A 24,051-nucleotide genomic window follows, 5' to 3' on the forward strand; every position below is an offset into this window, starting at 1 on the left:
GGTGGTCTTGTAGGAGGATGAGTAAGGACGTGTAGGTGGGTGGGAGGTGGAGTGCAAATGGGGTGGGAATTGTAGGTGAGGGTTTAGTGGGTATTTAGGTGGGTGGTGGTGGTGTTGGGTGATTTATGTGGTGGGATGGTTGGTGACGTGGTTATGTAGGTGGGTTGAATGGTGGGGGTTGGTTATGTAGGTGAGTCGGATGGTGGTAGGTAGGTGGGTGTGTAGGTAGGTTGGATGGTGGGAGTGTAGGCGTATGTGAGGTGGTGGCTGCTGTGGTGGGTGGGTTTGTAGGTGGGTTGGATGGTGCGCTACCCTGATAACGCCTTATTACACTCGTTTCCTCCCTCGTAAAGCTGACTATCGTGCCGGGATGTGAAGCACGAGGCTGGAGTGGACACCTTAACTCCTCACCATACCGGCGGAGGAGGTTATTAGGCGTGTTATTGAATCTGAGACGTGAAAAATGTATACAGGCCACGAATATCCAACTTACTTACTGGATTATGGTGTGGGTTGGATGTGGTTAGCCTTCATGCCACGGTACAGAGGGAATTCAGCGTCTAGTAGAGAAGGCAGATACTCTATTCTCGCCATGTTTTTGCTTATATGTCTTGAAGGGCCAAAGAAGGGTTTTGCTTCCCCCAGATCCGACAGTCTCTCTCCAAAGCTGAAGGAGTCTAGAGGCAGCAAGAATGTCCTGGTACTGAGGGATAGACGTACAAAACCGTATTCTCTGAGGATTAGAAATACAAAACCGTATTCTTAATCTTTTTGTTCAAATGCGCAGTACTGTGTATCTTGGTCAGGAGGATTATCATAAGGATTTGTTAAGAGTAAGGGCATCTCCCTCCCCGGCTGGCAGGACGATAGCATAACTGTAACACGGTACGGTCGGCGAACCTTAGCACAAACAGCCCCACAGGCTCCAACATGACCCCCACAGCACATCCCAGTCTTTGTTGCGCAACCAAAGACCAGGGCCCGTATTCTCGTCGGTTAAGGAAGCTCCCTAGCACCTCTTTCTTAGCGATTTGTCTTTGGATATGACTGGTTGATAAAAATTTTTGTCATTTATGCTGAGTGTGGTGGTGTTAGAATGATGTGAATGACACAGAAGAGAACATTCAGGTGTAATAAAGCAAATAAATCGCCTAGGAAGAGGCGTTAGGGGGCATCCTCAACTGACGTGCATACCGGCTCAGGACAGCATGTTACTGAGCTTCGTGCTTGGAATTTTTTAGTGCATAAGGCCGAGGAGGGACGGTGGTGTTGGCGGGAGGGAGGAGAGAGAGTGCAAGGCCTTCCGTCGACCTTGGGAGGAAGGGCGTGGAATGATAAGACCTAAATTGATGACTACACGTGCACGAAGCTCCTGTACCCCCACCCAGTTGAGATTATCGCCCTGAGCGCCACTTTAATACCACAGTGTAAGAGAGGCTTCAACGGGGACAACACTCCTGTCTGCACGCTGCTTCAGTCTGGCGCTGGAAATGAGGGAAGACTCCAGAGAGTTTTTAATATATGGCTGATAACACGAATTTATCTGTATTTATTTATTTATTTATTTATTTATTTAGTTTTGTACTTGTGACATACAGTAATTATTTTCTTTGTCGGACCGTCTTATTAGTGAATGGTTCTTGGAAATTTAGGGCATAATTAGATGTCTTAATCGTGGAGGAAGTGGCCATAAACACATTGCCTCCATGTCACCCAGTCCCCTGCCATCACGCCGCCCTTTCTCCAACTCGCACCCCCCCCCCCCCCCACCAACTCCTAAACCTCATCACCCCATTCCTCCTCCTCCTTGCATCCCCCTCCCTCGATCTCCAATTCTCCTTCCCTTATCCTTGATCTTCCTTTCCTCTTCCTCATCCATCACACAAACATTCTCTCCTAGTTAGTTTCAGTAGTTTCAGTCTCCATTCTCTTCACATAGCCAGACCATCTAGTGTTCTAAATCTGGCCAACGTTCCAAACCTCTGAGCATGCGTGGAAGGTCTGGTGGTTATTGGGTGTTGGGTGAGGGTAATGGCGGTGTGTATGGTACCTCTTGTGGGTTTTTCATTACCCTGGGAATTCTGGTCTTATTTGAGTTTTAATGTGTAAAGAAGGGTGTTTGTGTGTTTCGAGGTGTGTGTGTGTGTGTGTGTGTGTGTATTGTTAACCGCGACACGCCTGGTAGTGACTAGAAGCTCCACTAACCTACAAAGCCTCAACACCTTAGATCCCTGTTATATCTAAGGCTCCACTGGGCTGAAGGAAAGCGTCTGCAGTGACCCCATAGCAAAACACCTCTTATTCTAGTCCCATAAGAGGTCAGAAAGGGTCATGCATGAAATCACCACCTCAAATATTTGGTCAGGAAAGGCAGAATTCTAGCGATTGTTTCAGTGATGATTTTAGCGATGGTTTGAGTGATTCTAGCGATGGTTTTCTTGTGTGTTGCTTTCACGGTGAGAGGGAGGAATGGGGGAAATGGGTGTTGTTTTGTGTGTCCAATATCATGGAATCGCCTGAAAGTTTTGATAGCTTCTGGGAAACCTATTGGCATACTTAGGCTACGTGGCCGAGGGGAGGGTGTGGGTGGCCGGGGGGAGGGGGCTTGAGGTGTGTATGGACATGTCTTTACACTGGATCCGGGTAATGTCTTGGTTTTTTATTTATTTATTGCTGTTACCAGACCATTTTAATCAACTTAGGACAGTGCCTTGCGTACTGAAAGGGTTTATTAATGCTGGATCTAACCCTTCCAGTATGCATTTAAAAAAAAAAGTGATGGCAGTTTTAAGGCGTTTATTTTTAGTGATAGTGGGAAAAGTGTTGATTTTTGCTCTTTTAGAATAACTTGTGCATTATTTTTCTTTCTTGGTAATATTATCAAAGCCATTCTTGTCCTAGATTCGTTTTAATAGATAGGTAACAATAATTCATTCGCCTAACTTGACAGTAGTTTTCATTTTGTGGTACCATATTCGTGTGATATTCTCCGTACACCTAAACATTAAGGAGGGAAAGCATTCAGTTTTACACCAAATGAACAGAAGCTAGCAACACAGCAGCCATTGGTCCCCAGCACAAACCAGGACGTAAAGATCAATAAATCTGTCAGTGGTCGCTACTCATTGTTCTGGCCGTCCCTAACCCATACCCTCAGTGCACAGGTCCCTGCTGGAGTGTCCTCAGAAGGGCGTATAGGCACGTAGGAGGAGGAGGAGGGGAAGGAGGAGGAAGGGGGAAGGAGTCACATAGAAGGAGGAGGAGGGAAGGAGGCACGTAGGAGGAGGAGGAGGAGGGAAGGAGGCACATAGGAGGAGGAGGAGGGAAGGAGGCACATAGGAGGAGGAGGAGGGAAGGAGGCACATAGGAGGAGGAGGAGGGAAGGAGGCACATATGAAGGTGGAAGAGGGGTTGTTCTCGAGGCTGTCATTATCCATTGATTCGTGTCCCCAGAAAGAGATGGAGAGGGCTTATCGAGCTTTTCCTGCCTTACGGAAGCCTGGGAATTTTGTTGATGATTATGATGGTGGAGGTGGTGGTGGTGGTGGTGGTAGTGATGATGATGATGATGATGTGATACTAATAATCTTAATAGTAAAGGCTGTGGAAGTCTTAATATTTCTGTGATGATGATGATGATAGTAGTGGAAGGGGGTCATTGATAGTGATATAAATGGTGCCGCTGTTGATGATGGTTGTGGTTGAGAGTGTACATTGCCGCTGTTGATGATGATAGTGATGATTGTCAAGATTATGGAAGTTAGTAGTGATGATGGTGATGCTAAAGCTGAGGAGTGTGGGTGTAAGGATGATGGTAGTGATGATTGTAAAGGTTGTAGATGACAGTAGTGATGATGGTGATAGTGGTGGTGCTAAGGCTAAGGAGTTTGGGTGTAACTTTCTCCCAACCCTTCTTAATCTGGACCATCTGACCGGATACACCAATTTAGAGCCACCTTGAACCCTAACCAAACCACCTTCACACCTGTATACACACACACACACACACACACACACACACACACACACACACACACACACACACACACACACATTCCTCCCCTTTGTTATATTCTCTTCTCCCTCCTTGACGTTCTTCGTCTCCTTCCTATCTTCCCTCCCTTCTTCCCTACGTCCCCTACCTTTTGCACTCCTCCAACTCCCCCTTCCCCCCATTACTCTCCTACCTCCCTCCTGACCCTTCTCAACTCTTCTTACTCTCTTGTTTCCCACCCTCTGCCTTTCCTGTACTCCCTCCCTCCCTCAACCTTCTCAGTTCTTCTTACTCTCCCTTTTTTTTTTCTCCCATTCCCCTCCTTCCTCCTGAACCCAACTCCTCTTGCTCCCCTTTCCTCCTCAACCCCCTTTTCTCTCCCCTCCTCCTCCTCTCCCTCCCTCCTCGTTCATACAGCCAGGTCTCCACACATCTAAACGCCTTGGTGCTGTGGCCGTCTTTTTTCAGTCCCCCTCCCACCCAGGCTAATGTGCCCAGATTTTTATGCCATTAATCTTGCTGAGTTGGTGGACGCTGGGAAGTTTGGGGCGACGCTAGTGAACTGCTGGTGGGGTGTACTGAGAGAGAGAGAGAGAGAGGACTTGGAGTGGAGAAGGAAGGGGTAGAAGATAGAATGGAGGGAAGGTTGGACTGCAAGGATGACAGTACGAGTTTGGATGGATTGGAGTTGAGAGGTAGAGGAGAGAGAATCAGTTAAGAGAGAGAGTGGATGGAATGTGGAGGAAGTTGGACTGAGAAGAGATATACTGCGAGAATTGAAAGATGGAGAGAAGGGAATCAGATGAGAAGAGATGACGAGTTGGATTAAATTTGAGGGAAGATGGACTGAGATGATATGTATAGTGCTGGTCTGAGATGAGAGAGGCTGTAGGAAATGAAAGTTTGAGAGAAGGGAATCATTTGAGAAGAGATGGTGTGGGTGAAATGTGAGGGAAGCTGGGATGATAGTAATATATGCATCGCTAGGTTAATCATGAAGGCCACCAATGCAGTGCCACCTTCCTGACTAAAGAGGTGTGCCAGAAAATCCAACATCCTCATATAAGAAATTCAGCATGATGCATCGTGAGCCTAATCCTGCGACAGTTTGTGAGGCCACCTGATGTAGTGTTACGTTCCTGGGTAGAAAACACAGTAATAAGGCAACGAAGCACCTCTAATACCCTGACACTAGAAATTTAGGATTTGGCCATCTACCCGACGTATTTGTTTCTTAGGCAAAGGGGGTCACCAGAAAACCCAATAATTATGACAGTAAAGCTCCTGTATATTATTACCTTGGTACCGGAAAGTTTGACGATATATATTTCGCCGTCCACCGTATTCAGTGTCACCTTCCCAGCGTGCGAGGGTTGGGTGTATGGAGGTGGTAGTGTGGTGTGGCATTTCCGCGTTTAGCTTCAAAGGGGCTGATGTGGGCCGTGAAGCTGGCACGACTGCTGCTGTGTTGATATACTTGTTACGCTGCCCTAGCAGTGTCACAAGCCAGCCCAGGTACACAGCAGGCACTTCAATGACTTGCCTTGGTGTGTGTTTATATATATACACAAACATACATTTCTGAAATACATTTATTAGTTTTTCTTTTTCCGTAGATGCCAGTTTTTTATTGTATGTGCATCTACAGTGTTCATTTATTTACAGAATTATCTGAACTATAACTTTGTACGTGCTCACCTACCGCAGCACCTTTTATGTCTGGAGATTCATACCCACAATATGTACTTTGAAGATGCAGGCAGTTTGGGTCAGACAGCGAGATCAAGATAAAACTGATATGACTTGCTTTTTATCTTTTACGTGATTTTTTCCCGACGTTAGACTTTGTTCCCGCGTCACAAAGCGCCAGGCACAGGAAAAGAACACGTGCTTTCTCTTCTGGAGCCCTTCTAGATTTTGACCTTGTGTTTGTGACGTAACAGTGTGGTGTGGTGGTGGTGTGGTCTTATTGCGACTGTGGTATAAGTAAAGGGACGATACTATTTTTCTTGTGTTTGTGGTGTCTTTATTGTGTTTGTGGTTCCTTCTTCCTTGCAGTAGAATAAGTGTGATGTAATATAGTGGATGTGTTTGAGGGTTGATTACGTGTGGGCTAAGCATATTTTGTGTTGTAATGTGCTGTTCTTGTATTCCTGATGTTAACAGTGTGATGTAGTGTTGGTGTTAGTGTTTGGTTGTGTTTGTGATGTTACCAGTGTGATGTAAGGCAGGCGTTACTGTTGAGGGATGATTCAGTAACAGACGCACCATCTTGTGTTTATGATGTGTTCTTGTGTTTTTGTTGTGTTTTTTTTTTATAGTGTTTGTGATGTGCTTTTTTTTATGATGTTCTGTTCTTGTTTGTGATGTAACTAGTGTGATGTGGAGTTGGCGCTGGTGTATGGTGAATCATTGACATCTACGCACACTACTACCCACTGCCCCACGGTCAGAGCTCATTAACTGTGACCCTTTCTGCATCACACGCGTTCCCCCACTCCACACCCGACCCTCTGGCATGACTTACCTCACGTCTCGGATGCCAGTCTTTATTACGGTGCACGGAGCCATGTGACAGTATTACGGTGCACGGAGCCATGTGACAGTAAATAACAATAATGATGATAATAAAGGACAATGTTGTAATGGTCTCCCCTCTTGGTGGGTGTGGCAGAGCAGGTGGACTGAGACTTGGTAATGACCGGCCGGCTGTGTGGCCCTAGACTAACGCTGGCTGCCCAAGGAGGGAAGGAAATTACAGTTCCGGACCACACCAGGAGAGGGGGAGGGGAGCGAGAGAGAGGGAGGTGAAGGTAGAAAGGGGAATGGAAATTTGGAAGGTGGAGGAAGGGAAGAGAAATCAGAGGAGTGTAGAAGGGAAGTGGAATGAGGGGGCGGGTCGGAGATATGGGAAGTGGGGGGCGGGAGGGAAGGAGTCTTTAGTGAAAAGGGGATGAAGGAGTAAAGACGAGAAGAGATAGGGGAAGGGGAGGAAGGTGGATGGGAAGGTGAACTGGAGGAGAGACAGGTGGATGCATTGATGAGGGGAAGGGGGGGAGGGAAGGGAAGCTAGAATTGGGGAGGAAAGGGAAGGGGAGAGGTGGTAAACTGAAGGTGAGAGGAAGGTGAAGGTAGAGGGAAGCTGGAAGGAAGGTGGAATTGTGACTTGTGGGAGAAGAGGGGGGGGGGACATTGGAGGTAGAGGTGAAAGTGGAGGGAGGGGAGGAAAAAGAACGTTAGAGGTTGAGGGAGAAGGATGGAAGGGGAAGGGGAAATGTTAGAAGCACCAGAGGGAGAGAGATGGAGTGTAAGAGGTGGAGGTTGCAGGAGAGGGACTGAGGGGAAAATGAAGGTAAAGGCAGAGGAGGAAGGAATTGGGCAAGGTAATTGAGTAGAGGTAGAAGAGGAAGGAATTGGGCAGGGTAATTGAGTGTATAATGCGGGATCAAGGTTCGGTTTGGTGGGTGGTTGGTGGCCGTGGGTGGAATTTCTGGTGTAATGGCGGCGGGAATTGGCAATCTGACGCAGGAGGGGCTCACTGGGGCATCTTTGAACGGGGATGGTGGCTTGGTCTGGTGGCCGGTGTCTCAGGGCTGGCAGAATTAAACAGAAGCTTGATCAAAATTGCCATGCCTCAGCTGGACTTCTCTCAGCGGGGATGATGTCTTGTCGGGAGTGTTGGTGTGTCGTAGGGTTGACCAAAATTAAAAGCTTAATTGATATAAATGCCTGGAGTTGGAAGTAAAGAGAAAAAAAATGGGGGGTGGCATCTGAAAACGATCAATTGGACGTTGATTTGGGTGTAAACAATCTCTCTCTCTCTCTCCTTTTTATTTGGTAGATGCTTTGTAGGTCGATAAAAACAAAAGCTTAGTTCATGGCTCCCACCCTTGGAGGAGAAGAAGACAAACACATAAACAGTTCTCAGCTTGGCACTCTAGCAAGGGAAAAAAACCTACATGTGCGTATACTGACGCCGGGGGAAAAAAAAAAACGCACATGCAGCATCCCTGGTAGTTCTAGGTGATGCAAGGCGAGTGGGGGATGATTAACACCTTCAGAGTATAGTAAGTGACATGGCGGGTTCCAACATCTCTTTTTTAACGATTCATTTAGCGTATTGTATTTTAACAGACTCTTGTGTGGTATTCATAACTTTTTAATAGGCAGTTTCAGCCACTTAGAATATGTCTTTCAAGTGGATGACGTATTTAGTTCTCTCTTGCAGCATCCAGACGGTTGTATTTAGGATAGAAGATACATTTCCAACTAGGAGGGGTTAGATAGCTTTGTGCAATCCTGTAGGTATAGTGATGGGATGCTTCGATTTCGGTTGCTGGATTAGATTAGGTTAGGTTAAATTGGATTAGACTGGTAGTGAGAGTACATTAGGATAGGTTAGAGATTAGATTGGTCGTGAGAGTACATTGGGATAGGTTAGAAGGCGAGTGAGAAAGAGTTGGGGAGGGGACGTGTGTAGGTGGGTGGGCGGTGCGTGTGTGTGTGTATGCGTGGGCGTGTGATGGCCAAGCTGTAATAATGCAGTTGTAGTGTGTGCGTGGAGAGTGCCAAGGGTGCGTCATGGCGGCAACACCACCACCACCTCAGATACTTGGCCCCATCCCAGAACCCATGACTCACACACCCCACCATTCCCTCCCCTTCCTCTTCTCTCCCTCTCCCTGCCCTGCCCTTCTCTCCCCTTCATCCACGCCGTACACCTCTTTTCTTTCGGGTTAACCTATGTGCGTCTGCCTCTCTCCCTTTCCCATCCCTCCCTCGTCCATCCCCCATACCTCTCTCCTTACGGCTCGCTTCCATATCTCAGCCTCCCTCTCCCTTCCCTCCCCTGCCCTCATAGCTCACCCTTCCCTTCACCTCCCCCATGCCATAGTTCGCCACTTACAACGAACCTCCCTGCCCATTAAGTTAATATTCGAAAGTGTTAATAAGTGTTAACTGTATGGTATTTGAATGTTGTTTTGTATAATACCTAGTACTACTACTATAGCTACCACCACCACCACTACTGCTACTAACACTACAGCTACCACTACTATTATTACATCTACTACTACTACTTCTACTACTACTACTGCTACTTCTACTACTACTACTACTTCTACTACTATTCTGACCATATTAAGAAAAGTAATTTGCCTAAGTTACATTTTATTTGCTGCACAAAGTCGATATTATCATTTTTTCCATAATTATTTGACTTTGATCCATATATTCGTCCTGTGACTTATTTTGCGTAGCTTAGTTACAAAAAAGAAGAATGTTGCACTCTGTATTCTTTCCATAGCACATCTTCGTGACTAGCAAAGTATTTTAGATGGATAGATGGCAGTTTTAGCTAAAGTGAAGAGACCCATAACCTCGATTCCAAGAAGACCACATTACACCACAACCTGCTGACTCATATCTTGCACCACTTACACCACCACCACAGCACATTCCATACCAAGACGTGTGCATGTCAGAGTGAGTGAATATGAGGTTAGCACACACACACACACACACACACACACACACACACACACACACACACACACAAACGAATAAAGTTTGAGGCAGCTGAATATGGTCAAGTAAGGAGTAGGCCTGTCACCTAACTAATGACACTATGAAATATAGAAGCCTTCCTTGGGCCCCCTACCTCTCAAGGGTTAATGTAAGACAGGCCGTTACTGTTTTTAAAGCTGTAAATTGGGGTATGGGATGACGAAAAAGCTCAGTGACTGACTTTCGAAACATCTTGTCCTTAGCGAATTATTGTCCACATTACATCATGATATCCTCATGTATGTTACTGATACAAACTCGAAAAAGCGATGTCGGTTGTTTGCAAGATTATGCTAAGTTATAATGCGATAAGTAAACCCTGAGGATGTGTTAAGAAGCCTCCTATGATAGCAAAATATGGTCATGTCAAGAGAGATACTAACATAGGTAAAGAAATATAACAATGAAATGTACTTAAAGCTATTGTCTTAGATTTACCATAACCAGTACGTTGAAGGAAAACAGAAAATAATAGGAAATGCAGTATATCTACGGAATAATGCCCCTTCCATAAAGGCGTTTTTACATAATGGACTTTTGGGGGGGAGGGGGGCTTGTAGGGCGACTAAGGAGGCATGTGCTCTTCCGCTCAACAAAGTAGTTTTCTTATTATGTCAGTAAAGTACTTATATTCAGACAAAATTTCGTTTCCAGCAACTTTGTCACTATTTTTGGACATGTTTGCATAACTTATTGCTCAGAATTATGTTTCACATTCTGTTTTTGGTAGTTTCTGTTACGTTAAGGATTTTATTTTTTAATTTGGGCGGATGCTTGGAGAGCGATTAAGGGGGCATGTGTTCGTCCGCTCAGTTAAGTAGTGCCGTCTGTATTTGCCAATATCTTATTTTCAGATAAAATTTCGTTTCCTACAATTTTGTCATTATTTCTGGACCTGATATGTGTTAAGTTATTTGTGTGATAACGGTGAGCTTCTGTTTTTCATAGTTACTTAAGCGCGTATGAATACAAAATTTGAAAAATCTCCCATGGTTTGAAGAATGATGTGCTTAAGGAAGAGCGCTGCAGAATCACCACCAAATTTTGACTTTAGTGAGAAAGGAAATCATTTTAAAAGCAGAGTGCCCGACCTTGCCTCAGTAAGGCCGCCTGATTAAGGTAAGAGCACCAAAGAGCAAAATTATAAGGTTAATGTTGTAATTAAGGTGGCATCTGTTTCGTTAGGTAATTTACCGGTGCTGTCAAGGTTGATTGGACCCGCACCTATAAAAATGACTCGATAGAATAAATTACCCCATAACACAAGCTAAATTCCGTTTATTCCAGAAATTGGAACTGTCCAAGTGTTTCTGAAATATTTCGTCACGCCTGTAGCGTAAGCGTTACCTGCCGTAAAACTTGACACTCATTGGCAGATGCTTAGGAAACAAGATAATTCTAGTATGCGTATACAGGCTACACCATTCCTGACATGGGCCGGCCAAATGTTTATATTGTGGTGTGTAGTTGAAGAATAATTGTCTTATGTCTTCAGTTATCTTCGTTTCATTTCAATTTTACCAGCTTGATGACAGTGGATGGAGTTTTTGGTATATGTACTGTATTATGTTCGTTGTTTCTGATCAGGCAGTGAATATGATGTTATATCTGCAAATGTGCCAGGCAGTTATGGAGAAATTTTAATACCAGTTACAGGAAAAGGGTTTTTATTTTGTAGTGGACGCTTGAGCAGTTCATACTTTCTTGGCTTCTGTCTGAGGAAACCTGGTTTGGGGTTTAATTACTCTGAATCATGTTACTGCTTTTGCTAGTACAATTTTTAGTTCAGTTTTAGTATTTGATGTGAGTAGGTATGAGTTTCTTGCATTTTATTTATTGCTTATACTGTACTGAATTGTGCATTTCCGTTGCCAGGCATGAAGGAGCCCCAGAACAGCGGCGGCAACTCCAGCGGGTCATCACGGCCTCCCTTGCTGCAGGAACCACGGGGCTTCGGTATGAACATCTCGCCCTTCAGTACGTATTGCCCTCTGCTGGCTTTGCTGTACTGCTGTTCTTGTGATATAACAAAGATCCCAGTTGGTATGGGAGGCTGTGCACCACCTCTTCCTTGGCAGAGTATTTTATATATTACACATTAACCTCAAAAACCAGGTATGTCATGTGTAGGAACATCCTGGACATGTGGTTATGTCAAATATGTAATGGCATTGTGCTTGTAAGGGAGTGACACTTGGTCTCCAGTCACTAATTGCAACACACACCCACACCCCAAGGAGCTAAATAAGTTTGTTCCAGGTGTCACATGACCTGATAAGTTTATTACTCTCAGGATATCTGTTTACACTGCTGCAGCTTGCCAAACATGATTTTCGTGAAGTGTCACTCATCCATTGTTCACCATAACATGACTGAGCTACCAATAATTTCATTCTTGTCTGTTGAACTTCATCGGTTATATTTTAGTTTTTCTTTTGATAACCCTTTCCTGTATGGAGTTGAAGGAGCACAGTTTTTGTGGCTTCCACCCACCCCTGCTGTTTAAAGGTTAACATGCTTTTGTATGATAATAATGGAACGCTGAATATAGTGAGCTTTCCTATGACATGGCAGTTTGGTTGGCAGTATGTTGAACATAATAAATACTGTATGTTATGGAAGGCACCGAGCATATTGAGATTGGCATGTTCCCCAGTGTCACCCCTAATGAACCGTAAGCCAACCCTGACCCTCCCAAATTGGTCGTAAAATTACCAAGCACTCATAAGGAAGCTAAATGGCGCATTGGTAAACATACGAGTACTGTATGTCTAAACAAACATGCTTATCGTACTTCAAATGGTCGTTGGTTAAAGTACTGAGTTTGGTGTGAGGGAGGACATGCATAATGGGCCTCAGAGTGGTCACGTACTGAACGCTGTGGGATGGAGGGACGTGCAGTGACCAGGAATGCCATATTTGGACATTATGTGCATTTTATACCTGTGAAAAGTTGTGAACTTTTATGTGAATGGTGTTATGGAAGTGCATGTTATGGGAGACCTCACTATGTCAGTGTTCAAAAGTTAAAAATACTGTATTGTGGCCAAGAAAATGTTAGAATATAATTTAAAAAGCAGATGGAAAGGGAAGAAGTCCAGTAAAGCTTCCTGTGGCCATTCGGCATATACAGTAACTTTCCAAATCCAAATATCCAATTTCTGAAAGCCTCCACTTTTCAGAAATATATATTTTTTGCAGTGAGGGAGTCATATATCATCAGTCCTCATAAAATCCATGCATATTTGAAGATGAAGCTTATTTGTAGATAGGTACAACATCAGATGATATTAATACAAGAAACTTCACAGTCTTTCACGAAGTCTTTGAACCAAACGTTATGGATTTTAGTTTTGCTGTTCTGTACAGTACTTCCCTCTGCCAGTTTATGCCGTATTGCTGTTTATGTGTAATTAATGGGCATATTCAGCTTTAGCACTGTATTTTCTAGGATACTGAATTGGCAGTTTAAAATTCTGTTGATCATCCCATAACTGGTTCTGAATATAGTATATCTGCTGGTGATTTTTCTTTCTGTGACATGGAATCAGCTAAACTTTGAGCACATCCTTTGCAGAAATATTGCCCAGTTTGTTACTGTACATTGGTTTGGTAGCTAATTTTATTTTTTTTTTTCCATATTTGTCCAGTGATAACCAGTTTTCATTCGACTGGTGTCTCAGAGAGAGATTTTTTTGACCTGTAAAGTGAAAATCAATGAGTTGCAATGTGCATGAAGTAGCAGCATTCCTGGGAGTAAATGGAAATGAAGCTTGAATTGCTGCATTGCCTGAATCCCCCAATCCCCACCCCCATTGATATTCACCTACAGTAGTTTTTTATTACCACTTTGTGGTGATGTAGGTGCCAGCCTTGATGCCTGGCAAGTTATCCTTATCGAACCTTTACAGAAACATATACTGTACATGTAGTGTTAATGTGGTTTGGGCAGCACAGCCTCTTTATTAAACATGCTTGAGGGATGAGACAATACATAGTAGTACAGGCAGGTCCCATTATACCAGTGGTATATATTAGTGGAGGACTGCTTGGATAGCAGAAACTCATATAATGGATTTTTAAAAAATGCAAAACTTGTTGAACTGACTACGTAACGTCACAGAATTTGGGTCAAAATTACTTACTGGTATTCTCGTATCATCAGTTTCATGTATTCCGGATGCACGTATAATGGGACCCACCAGTAGTAGTTGCAATACCAAGCTTGTCTGGACATAATAGTGTTTGATGTTTCAGGAGGGGGCATGAACGGACAGATGGGTGGCCCACGTGGCTCAGGGGGACTCTTCAACAGTCCCATGCCAGACAGGTAATGTATGAATTGTATCTTAAAAACCTGAAGATTTGCTGTAGGGTAGCTGTCAGTTATGAGAATTTCATTTTTAAATTTTGGCAAAGTAAAGTAGAGCACAGGCAGTCCTCATTATATGTCAGGCATGTGTGTTCCAAAATATCACAGCTTTTTCCATATATTTGGTGCCGTAAGTTTGGGGGAACTGGTATATCAGCTTAATAGGTAGCAGTGAAAGTTTAAGTGGGAATGTTTGTGTAATTTATTGAGGAAGTAGCAGCAAAATACACTAGCAGCATTCGGCTTGACTCTGCCGGATACGTTTATGTGAAGCTACAGAATGTGGTGAATGTTTTTGTCTTATCCGATAGAGCCAGGATTCTGGGGGGCTTGAATTATGAGTGAATGGAAGCGTGGCGCACTGGATTGGGCCAATTTGGGTTGTCTGGACATTGCCACTCCTCACCCTGCCCTAGGGTGGGAAAGGATGTCCAGATGATGATTTTGTGTGTGTGTGAGAGAGAGAGAGGATTTAGTGTACTGATTGTAGTTCAAATTACCAAAAGTGAATTAGAGAAAAGTGACTGGTGTACAGACAGTCCTCATTATAAGTCATCCTTTTGACTACTTTTGCTGCAACATTCTCAGTAAGTTAAAGAATAATTGCATGTTAATGCTTCATTGTTACCATTGGAGTTGCCTTGCTAGTTGCCCCCAATTTACCGTAGCATTTGTGTGTAAAAAGGTAAAGTATTAGAACACATAGCTTAATTATAACGAGGATGACCTGAGGAATTGAAAGTAGAAAATATGTAAATGAATAACTTCAGGTTTGGTATCAACAATGGGATGAGTAATGGAGGTCTGCGTGGCAGCGGGCTGATGGGTGGCGGACAAGGGCAAGGTGGACCCTTCATGGGGGGAGCTGGAGGACCAGGGGGTGCTTCACTGTCAGCCATGGGGCAGCCTCAGCCAGGTCTGCCTCAGCAGGGTGCTGTCCTTATGGTGTATGGACTCAACAAGGATAAGATGAATGCTGACCGCATCTTCAACCTGCTCTGCTTGTATGGCAACATCGTCAGGGTAAGAACAACATTGTGTTAATAATAATGCCTACATTTGGACAAGTTGTTTGCTGCCAATATACCAAGTGTCGGTGCTAGAGAAGGCCACCTTTGTGTTGGCACTGTTACAATTGGACAGTTTGCTGCATAGTTACAGTAGCCTACACATACACGTCCCGCAGCTCCCTCCCAATTGTGCATAAAAAGGATGGTGGACTGCAGAAGGGAAACTTCAGCCTGTGGTCCACAAGGTGAATGTCCAAATGAGTTTAGAGCCATAACAGCAACATGCAGCAGTTCTGGTTCGACTTGGCCCTCTTTAGGTTGGATCCTTGTTGGGTTGAACTGTACAGTATCTCCCCAGTAAACAACTTTTCCAAATGTGGATAAGTTCTGTTTGAACAATACACAGCATTGTGCTTGATATCAAGATACGGTACTTTGGCTTAGGGTAACAGTACACTTCATTCACTTTTATGTTAACTTAGCCAAGCAGTTACAAGTCATAAATTTATACAGCTTTCTGGTTCAGAGATACTGTAGCATTGATTTCTACATTGTTCATTTAACTAAGCAGTTCATGATATTAGTATTGCAGATTTTGGTGATGTTATTACTACAGTGCTACTGTACCAGTAGTTATTACTTTATTGTTAATCATTATTAAGCCCAGATGTTTAGCCTCTAAAAAAGATTAAAAATGGGGGATGGGGGGCATTTCCAGAACAATGATAAAAAAATGTCTCACAAATTTGATTGCTTAAAAAAATAATAATAATAATAATCCATCCATCCATCCATCCATCCAATCCTATGTCGCCCCATGAGTAATAGGATTATTAACCTTGCTCTCCTGAATCTTTAAGGTGATTTACCTCCCATGAGTCATTTGTTTAATAATCATTGTAAATTGTACCTCATGAGGCTTACAGCTCAGCCAATACAGACATTCATTGTGCTTCTTAGTGAGGTCTGCAGCTCGGCAAGGGTTGAGAAAAAGCATCTGAGCAGACACTATGAAAACTTCAGCTGAACTGCGGGTGACAAAAGACTGCTTACTTAACTGCAGATTAATCAGACTGGTCACATACATTGAAAAGCATTTTCTTGAGGATTTCAGATGTGAACTCATGCTTTCTGTCAGACAGAAGTTGCTTGAAGAGCAAGAATGATCTCACCATCTCCATAGATGTAATGAGCATATTTATATGGTATTAGAGGTAGACCGATTGATAATGTTGATTTTATATGTGTGGTATGTTGGGGAGAGCATGTGGAGATTGCCAGGCTTGAAAGGATTGAACTTGCTGGTGAGTCTCTTGAACGTGTGGAAGCGTTTTGTTATTTCGGAGACATGTTATGTGGTGGAGGTGGAGAGTGAGGAGTGGTTGGAAGAAGTTCAGGGAGCTGTTACCTTTCCTAACATTGAGAGGGCTCTCCCTCTGTGCTAAGGGATCTTTTTTGTGCAGCAGGTATTAGGATTGTATTGCTGTATGGTAGTGAGGCCTGAGCAGTAAAGGAAGAGGATATTGGTAGGCTCAAACAAACAGAAATGGCAGTGATTAGGTGGATGTATAGTGTGTCCTTGAGTTCAAGGCCTGGGGGGAATAGGTTTACGATGGAAGAGTTGAGAGGTAGGATGGGACTTAAGTATATTAGTGTTTTGATGAGAGAGGTGGATTGAGATGGTGTGGGCATGTGGAGAAGATGGGGGATGATAATTGGGTGCAAAAAGTGAGAAGTGTTAATGTTGGGGGTGGGATAGTGAGAGGTTCATCGAAAAAGACCTGGGACGAGGTCATTGAGCGTGTTCTCAGGGTTAAGGGACTAAATAGGGAAGCTGCTAGAGATCAAGCAGCATGGAGAACTGCCATTAGGTGACCAAGATTGACACATGCGAGCATGTTGGCGCCTTAAGAATGAATCACAGTTTGTAGATCTATATTCAAAGCATTGTTTTATGTGTGTGAGTTCGAAGCTTCATCTCCCAGTAAATTCAGGTGTTCAGAAACTGGCGTTTCTGGTCTGGAGTGTTACAGTGTCAAAAAGTTCAACAGCAAAGGCCCAGTAGGCATTTACTTAGTAAAATAGGTATTATTACACAAATACAGTAGGGCCCCCATTTATGCGATAGTTTGGTGGACAAACAAGTACGGTATGCATAAATGGAATACTCATGAATGGAACCACAGGCCTTAGAGAAAAATGGAGTTTGGTGGACAGTCGATCCCCATTTTAGGGGTTAGACTTATGGTTACCTATTATATTCACACTCACATGGGCATAATACTCCTCCATTATAAAGAACAATGATATTTATTCAGACTAAGGTACAATAATAAACAAAGAACAATGTACAAATTAGTGTGTATCTGAGAAGTGAGAAGTACGCAATTACTCCATGCTGATGACTTCAGTATAGCTTTTTTTTTTTTTTTTTAACTAATGACTCAAAAATATAGTTTCACTGCATTTTTTAAAATTTATTTATTTATTTTTTTAATGAGTGCACCAAAAGTGGTTCCTGGCAAAATATGTGTGATGCTGGACAGCCATTGACATGTTGGTTAGGTCAGAAGTTTTTTCTTGATTGGTAATGAGGACTTCCAAAAGGCTCAGTGGCAATCCTTGGTGGTTTAAATTTTTATGGGGAGTGTTAGGGGGCAAAACTTGTTGGTTAGGCTAGGTTAGAATGCGCTGATGTGTCCAGTCGACGACATCATATGAAAACACATTGTCTTGGATGTCTTACGGCAGACATATTTATAATAACCTGTCTTTAAATATATTTTTAACGAAAAATATGGGGCTCCTAGAACCTAACCCCCTATTTTACACGTAAATATATGTCACGTCTTAGGGTGGTGACCACTCAGAGCACGTCTGTTACGGTCAGAGACACGGGCTGAACTGAGCAGCATGGTGAGGAGACATTTTTTGGTGGGAATTCCCCGACTGAAACCTGAATTTAGGCCAGTGTGTTTAGCGAGCCGCATAAAATGAGTTAAATTCGCATAAACTGATCATTATTGAATGAATATTTTGCTGCTCGCATAAATGGAGAAATGCATAAATAAACTGAACACACATAATTGGGGGCCCTACTGTACCAAGGAGGAGGGGGGGGGGATTTATGGTATTTTGCCTAAACATCTGGGCTCTAATCATAATATTGTCTGTTGTTACAGTGCAGTGGACAGTTTATGTGGCTAATGTGGGGGTAAAAGTAGTTGCACAAATAGAAACACGTAAAGCATAAGACCTGTAGTAAGCATGCACTTCCTCCCAGAATTTTCCAAAAATCACTATTTTAACTCTCTTAAGTTTTTCTTCACCAAACACATGCATAAAAGCATACTGTTCAAAGAACCAGTGCATGAAAACAATAATGTATATTGGTAAAAATGTGAATTTTTTACTCAGACTATATTATGAAGTGGTGGTGGTTTTGAGAGAGGGGTATCTGAGGCTGAGGGACTAGAGCAGTGGCTCTAACCCCTTGAGGGCTGAGACTAAACCTGAAACCCCTCAGAGTCATTTCCCTTTCCTAGTCAGAGCTTGGCTTACTAAGTTGGGATGCGGTGGGCAGAAATTAAAGATGGCTTGGATTTTCCCTACACAAACAGATTTTAGCTGTGGAAGTGTGGTTAGGGGTAGCAGTTGATGTTGCCATGCAGAGCATGAATTGGACAAAGTGTCTGGTGCATTATTATTATGTTGTTATTATTATTACCACCATCCACTCACTCAATGTAGTGCTGCTCTCGGGTGTCTGCCCTTTCCTCTCCTCCCTCCTTACCTTCCGTCCACTTCTGTCTTTCTCTACTTCAGTCATTCCTCATCCTTCTGCCTACGCATGACTTTACACTCCCTGTTTTGTCTTTCTTTCCTTCATTCTTTTCTCTTCCTTCTGCCTATGGGTGACTCTACACTGAGTGACAAACCGAATGGTTTCCTGTACAATAGGAAACCATTTACTAAGCTGGGTGGTAATCACATAACCAAATTATGATGCCTGGTGGTGTAGTGGGTAATTACGGCGCTCCAGTCAAATTGAGCCGGTGAAGGTTTATATCTAAGGGATGGTTGGGGTTTATTGCTCACGTAATGCCACTCGGGCATGAATGAGGCTGGTCACTCTCATCTTAAATGTCAGGACCAACTTGCCTAGCCCCAGGCTCCTACATTCCTTATGGGGCAATGCAGGATTGGATGATGGATGGATGGATTATTCATTCATTCATTCATTGCCAGACGCCATGTATCCCAGACGGGGTGGCCAAGGGCTAAGAGTTAATTGTTTTACAGGGAGGGGCACTAATCCTCCACCAACCCCACTTGACACGTATAATATTTAAGTAAAATATTAACATACCATATTGGCTTTATATGTAATAGGCATCAGAATAAGATAAACACCTAAGAATATAATGGTAACTTGTGTATTATAATATATGAAAGAACAGTAAACTTATTATGCGTAAAATATTTATACGGCAATACAGAAACGTGGCAAAAATATTTTACAGTGTTGCTTAAAAAAAAAGTAGTCACTTTTATTGGCTGTTACCGTATTTCTGGGGTTGGTAATAATGTCACAATTATGATTTTAAGATAATGTGTAGGAATATAAGTAAAAATATGCCAATTTCTTAGTGAAAAAAAAATTATACATTAAACCCTCGTGAGCGGCAACACTCACACACACCCAGTCCGACCTGGCCTAGGCCTGTTTGGGGACACCTCTTAAAAAAAAACGCGCCAAGACTTTTACCTCCTGGGTGATGTGGAAATAAAGTCAAATTTACAATATGTATATTATAACGTAAAAGAAAATAACCAAAATGTATCCTAAAATACCACAGACGAGAGGGGGGGGGGAGGCAGACCAGGGGCAGTGTTGAGTGCAGCTGAGTGAGAGATGGAGGAGGGGAGGGAATGAAGGAGGGAGAGAGTGATTGAATGAAAACAAATCATGACGCCACAACAGTGAGGTCATCTGGCGCCATATGTAAAACAATAATATTTTTAAATATAATTAGGTATAATAAAAAACAAAATAAAGAAATGAAGCACAAGTTTGTCACTCATAAAAGAAACAAAATTCCCAAGGGTGACACACATCTCCCTCCAGGAGAGAGAGAGAGAGAGAGAGAGAGAGGCATCGCGGGTATGGAAAACGTGGCAAACCTGTGCAGAGGTTCGTGCCCCACCCAAACCGCCAGTTAAGAATGGTACCACCATAGTGTTATGTGTGTTTTCAGTTTCTTAAATGGCGGTGTACAGTTGCCCTAAGAAGTGATGGTGGAGTTTCAGATTGTTTCAGTCACTCTTCACTGCCATTCGTTCAGTGAAAACTTAGTGAATATAAAATAAAAAATCTGTGCCTTCGTCATGTCACATTAAATAAAATATATATTATATCGCTCTAAGAATTATGTAAAATGAATAACACGGGACAATGATATGTTAGAAGATAACACTTAGATACGTTTCCCGATTTGAATGAATGTGTAATGTATTATTCCGCACGGGACGCAGTGTAACTTAATGTTCCGAATGTATTTGCTTCCCAGGATTTCAAATACAGATGCTGCAGTTTTGAAGCCCAGTTAAGGAAAACCCCTGTGACTGCCATGCACTAACCTGTTTTCAAATGCTATGGTGATGATGTAGCAACATGGATGCCATAATAATGAAATTATTCTCAGTAATGATGCCCTACCTTCAGTAGCAGCAAGACCATTCTGCCTTTTATTTCATGTCTTCCCTTGCATATAATAATTATAATTAGCTATCTTATCCCCAGTTGATGCTAAACTATTTTCAGTTGCAAGAAGGTATGGTAGTTTTTACCCTTTTCTCTTACACTAGGAAATGAAAAGGACCAAAACATGAGTTTATAAACTCTTTGCAATGCAAGAGCACTCTATCTCTTAATCTGTAATATCTTTCTTTTTAAATAAACCACTATGTCCTTAACTGAAAATGCTGATTTGGAAGTTTTGAACTTGGTTATTTATATGTTTATGAGGCTCTGCATTTTATTACTTTTGCCAGTGGTTTATGCCCTGAGGATACTAGGCTATGACAAGTTGACATACTTCAAGGAGCTCTGACTCTTGGCAATTTTTCGAGGTTCTCTCTTTGTATTTCATTCACTGATAGTCCTCTGGTGTATGTTAAATCTTCCCGAGATTTTTCTTAAGTGGCCAAATGCAGTCTGAATGTCACTGAGTAAAAGTTGTCTCCTCTTGTGCTTGTTGACTGAGCCATTTAAGATATCCTAACTTACGCCGTTTTCCCACTTTTTGTCGTCGTCCATGGAGTAAACAGAAACAGAAAAGTGACTTCAATTTATCCCCTGGTGTTGTAATGGAAATTAAGTTATAAATAATAATGACTGTTTATAATTGTTTACTGAAGCCCTTTTCTTTTCAGTCTTATGCTGCTAAAAAACTATTGCTTGCTACCACACTAGATCTGAACTCCACAAATTATTCTGGACTGTCCCTGAGTGATAGTTCTGAAAATTCAATTAGTTCCGTTTAGAATTTCGTATTATCGTGACTAGCAAACTGATTCCTATAATTTTGAAATATACTGGTACTCTAGCATTTATTTATTGTTTTCTGGAACAGTTTTACATAATAGTTTTCAGTTTGTAAAGATACAGGGAAGAGTGTGTGCATCATCACTGACTGAAATCTTCTGGATACTCTGCCGTCACTTCTTAGGCTGACTGTACAGTATGAACGTTTTGGGAGGGTACCATCAGTGGCTCAGAAGTGTGAACAGTTGTTTGGAAGCTTAATAGAGTACATTGTAAAAGGGAATTGTGAAGGTCTTTTATATTACAGTATTAACTTTTATATGCCTAATATACACATGCAACCATGTTGGAACCTTTATAAATGAAACCCATGATACTAAAGAAGCTGTTGGCGGTTTATCTGAACATGAACCTGGTGAACTGCCGGCTGAAGTTCGCCTTCCCCAGCCATTTTTAGGGGGAGTAGGAAGGGAGATGTGAGGTGTCTTAATAACCGGGCAATGGAGCTGGTTGGATATATGTGTGCCACCATGAGGAGGTGTTCCCCAGCACCAAAGGAGTCTGAAGGCCTGTGCAACACCATATTGTCATGTCCAGTTCAGCATTTTTCATCTATACTGTATCTATACTGTAATTGATTCATATGGTGTATATCTAATGGTATGTATTTTCAATAATATTCTCAGATTTAGCAAAATTATAATTGTCACCTGGTGGTTTAGTAGGCAGTTAAGGTGCTCCAGTCGGATTGAGCCGGTGCAGGTATACATCCAAGAGATGGTTGGGGTTTGTTCCTAATGTAATGCCACTCAGAGATGAGTGAGTCTGGTCTATCTCTATCTATCTATTGCCAGACGCCTCAATCCCGTTTGGGGTGGCCACAAACAAATCGCCTCCAAGTCGCCCTGTCCCCCGCCATTTCACTGCCCTGCTCCCAACTCACACCCCCCTCTCTTATATACCTCTCCACCCCATCCCTCCATCTCATCCTCGGCCTCCCCCTCCCTCTTCCCCCCTCCACCTCACTCACATACACTCTCTTCGTCAGTCTCTCACCCTCCATCCTCTCCACATGGCCAAACCACCTCAGTGTGTTCCTCATAACGCTTCCTATCACATCCACATCCACACCACAACGCTCCTTTATATCCTCATTCGTCAGCCTGTCTCTCCACGTGACTCCACAGGCTCCTCTTAAATAACTCATTTCCACTGCTCTCACTCTTGACTTGTGTCCTTCCAACAATGTCCAAGCTTCACTTCCGTACGTTAGAGTTGGTATCACAATACTGTCATGTAGTAACTTTTTCACTTCCATGCTCACTTCCCTGTTTCTTATCACTGCTTTCAAGGAACCAGCAACCTTTCTTCCCTGCTGTACCCTTTCAAGCACTTCACCCTCCAAACCTCCATCCTTACTCATCACACTACCCAAATACTTAAACGTACTCACATCTTAAATGTCAGCACCAACTTGCCTTGCCCCAGGCTCCTATGCTTCTCATGGGGCAGCACACGAATAGATGATGGATGGATGGTATGAGTAATTAAAGTATTGAATAATTCAGATAACCATGAGCCATTCTCCAAACTTATTTACAGTATGGCATGATATGGTGTGAGGAGTCTGACCCATATTAATTGTAGCAATGTTGCTATTAATCTGTTGTGAGATACTGGTACTACAAAGAAAGTTTTGGAATAATGCTTTTGTATTCCCAAGCTCATCTGAATGTGAAGCCAGTGAACTGTAGGCTAAAATTTACCTTCTGCAGTCATGTGTTGTATTGATTAATATTGGTAACCAATAAGCCACTTTCCAAACTTGTTTACTGTGTGGCATGAGTTGGTATGAGGATTCCGGCCCACGTTAATCATATGTTGTTGTTAATCTGTTCCGAGATACTGGTACCGTACTACAAAGAAAGTTTTGAAAAAAAGGTGTATTTTCAAGTTCATCCAAATGTGAAGCCAATGAACTGTAAGCTAATGTTTGCTTTCTGCAGTCACTTGTCGTTTCAGGGGATAGGGTGGGAATTGAGAGGCATTTGTGTTACTGGATTGTGGAGCAACCTGATATATCAGACACTACTTAAGGTGCAGCAACTTACTCGGTAACCACTATGGAAGTACTGTTTTTGGTAGGAGGCAATAAGTATTACATACACAGTATTGTATTGATAATATGAGTATGTTACAGATCAAGTTCTTGAAGACCAAGGAAGGATGTGCCATGGTGCAGATGGGTGATGCTCTTGCAGTGGAGCGTGCTGTGGCCAACCTTAACAACACCACTTTCTTTGGATGCAAGATGCAGTTAGGGTGGGTATAATTTCAGTACTCTTTCATGGTGATGTGCAACTCGAGTCATATGCTTAAATCTTAAATTGCTAAGTGGCATGCAAGCTCTCAACTTCATAGTAAATGTGGAATGTGTTTGGCCTTCATATATCAATGATTATTGTACATTTTTGTGTGGGATGCATGTGGACCATACTTAACCCCTAGGGTATGCAATTCTCCAGCCTCTACTGCCCCCAAGGACGCAAAAACAGGCCTA

The 24,051-nt window shown here is 42.8% G+C and overlaps 1 protein-coding gene across 9 annotated transcripts in view; it reads left to right on the top strand.

The window, feature by feature from the left end:
• LOC145411128 (heterogeneous nuclear ribonucleoprotein L-like) overlaps positions 1-24,051 on the top strand; it is a 535,656-nt gene that overhangs the window by 473,308 nt on the left and 38,297 nt on the right. For 6 of the 9 annotated variants that reach the window (XM_080281178.1, XM_080281172.1, XM_080281173.1 and 3 more), the window contains 4 exons: positions 11,438-11,539; positions 13,820-13,892; positions 14,705-14,957; positions 23,692-23,813. In XM_080281178.1, the coding sequence (XP_080137304.1) occupies positions 11,438-11,539; positions 13,820-13,892; positions 14,705-14,957; positions 23,692-23,813 (550 nt within the window). The remainder of the gene's footprint in view (positions 1-11,437; positions 11,540-13,819; positions 13,893-14,704; positions 14,958-23,691; positions 23,814-24,051) is intronic. The other 3 variants (XM_080281175.1, XM_080281174.1, XM_080281177.1) reach the window with 3 other exon arrangements.

Source organism: Coenobita brevimanus, chromosome 88 (assembly GCF_032717465.1).
Source record: "Coenobita brevimanus isolate Jiangsu-jjx chromosome 88, ASM3271746v2, whole genome shotgun sequence".
Classification (NCBI taxonomy): Eukaryota; Metazoa; Arthropoda; class Malacostraca; order Decapoda; family Coenobitidae; genus Coenobita; species Coenobita brevimanus.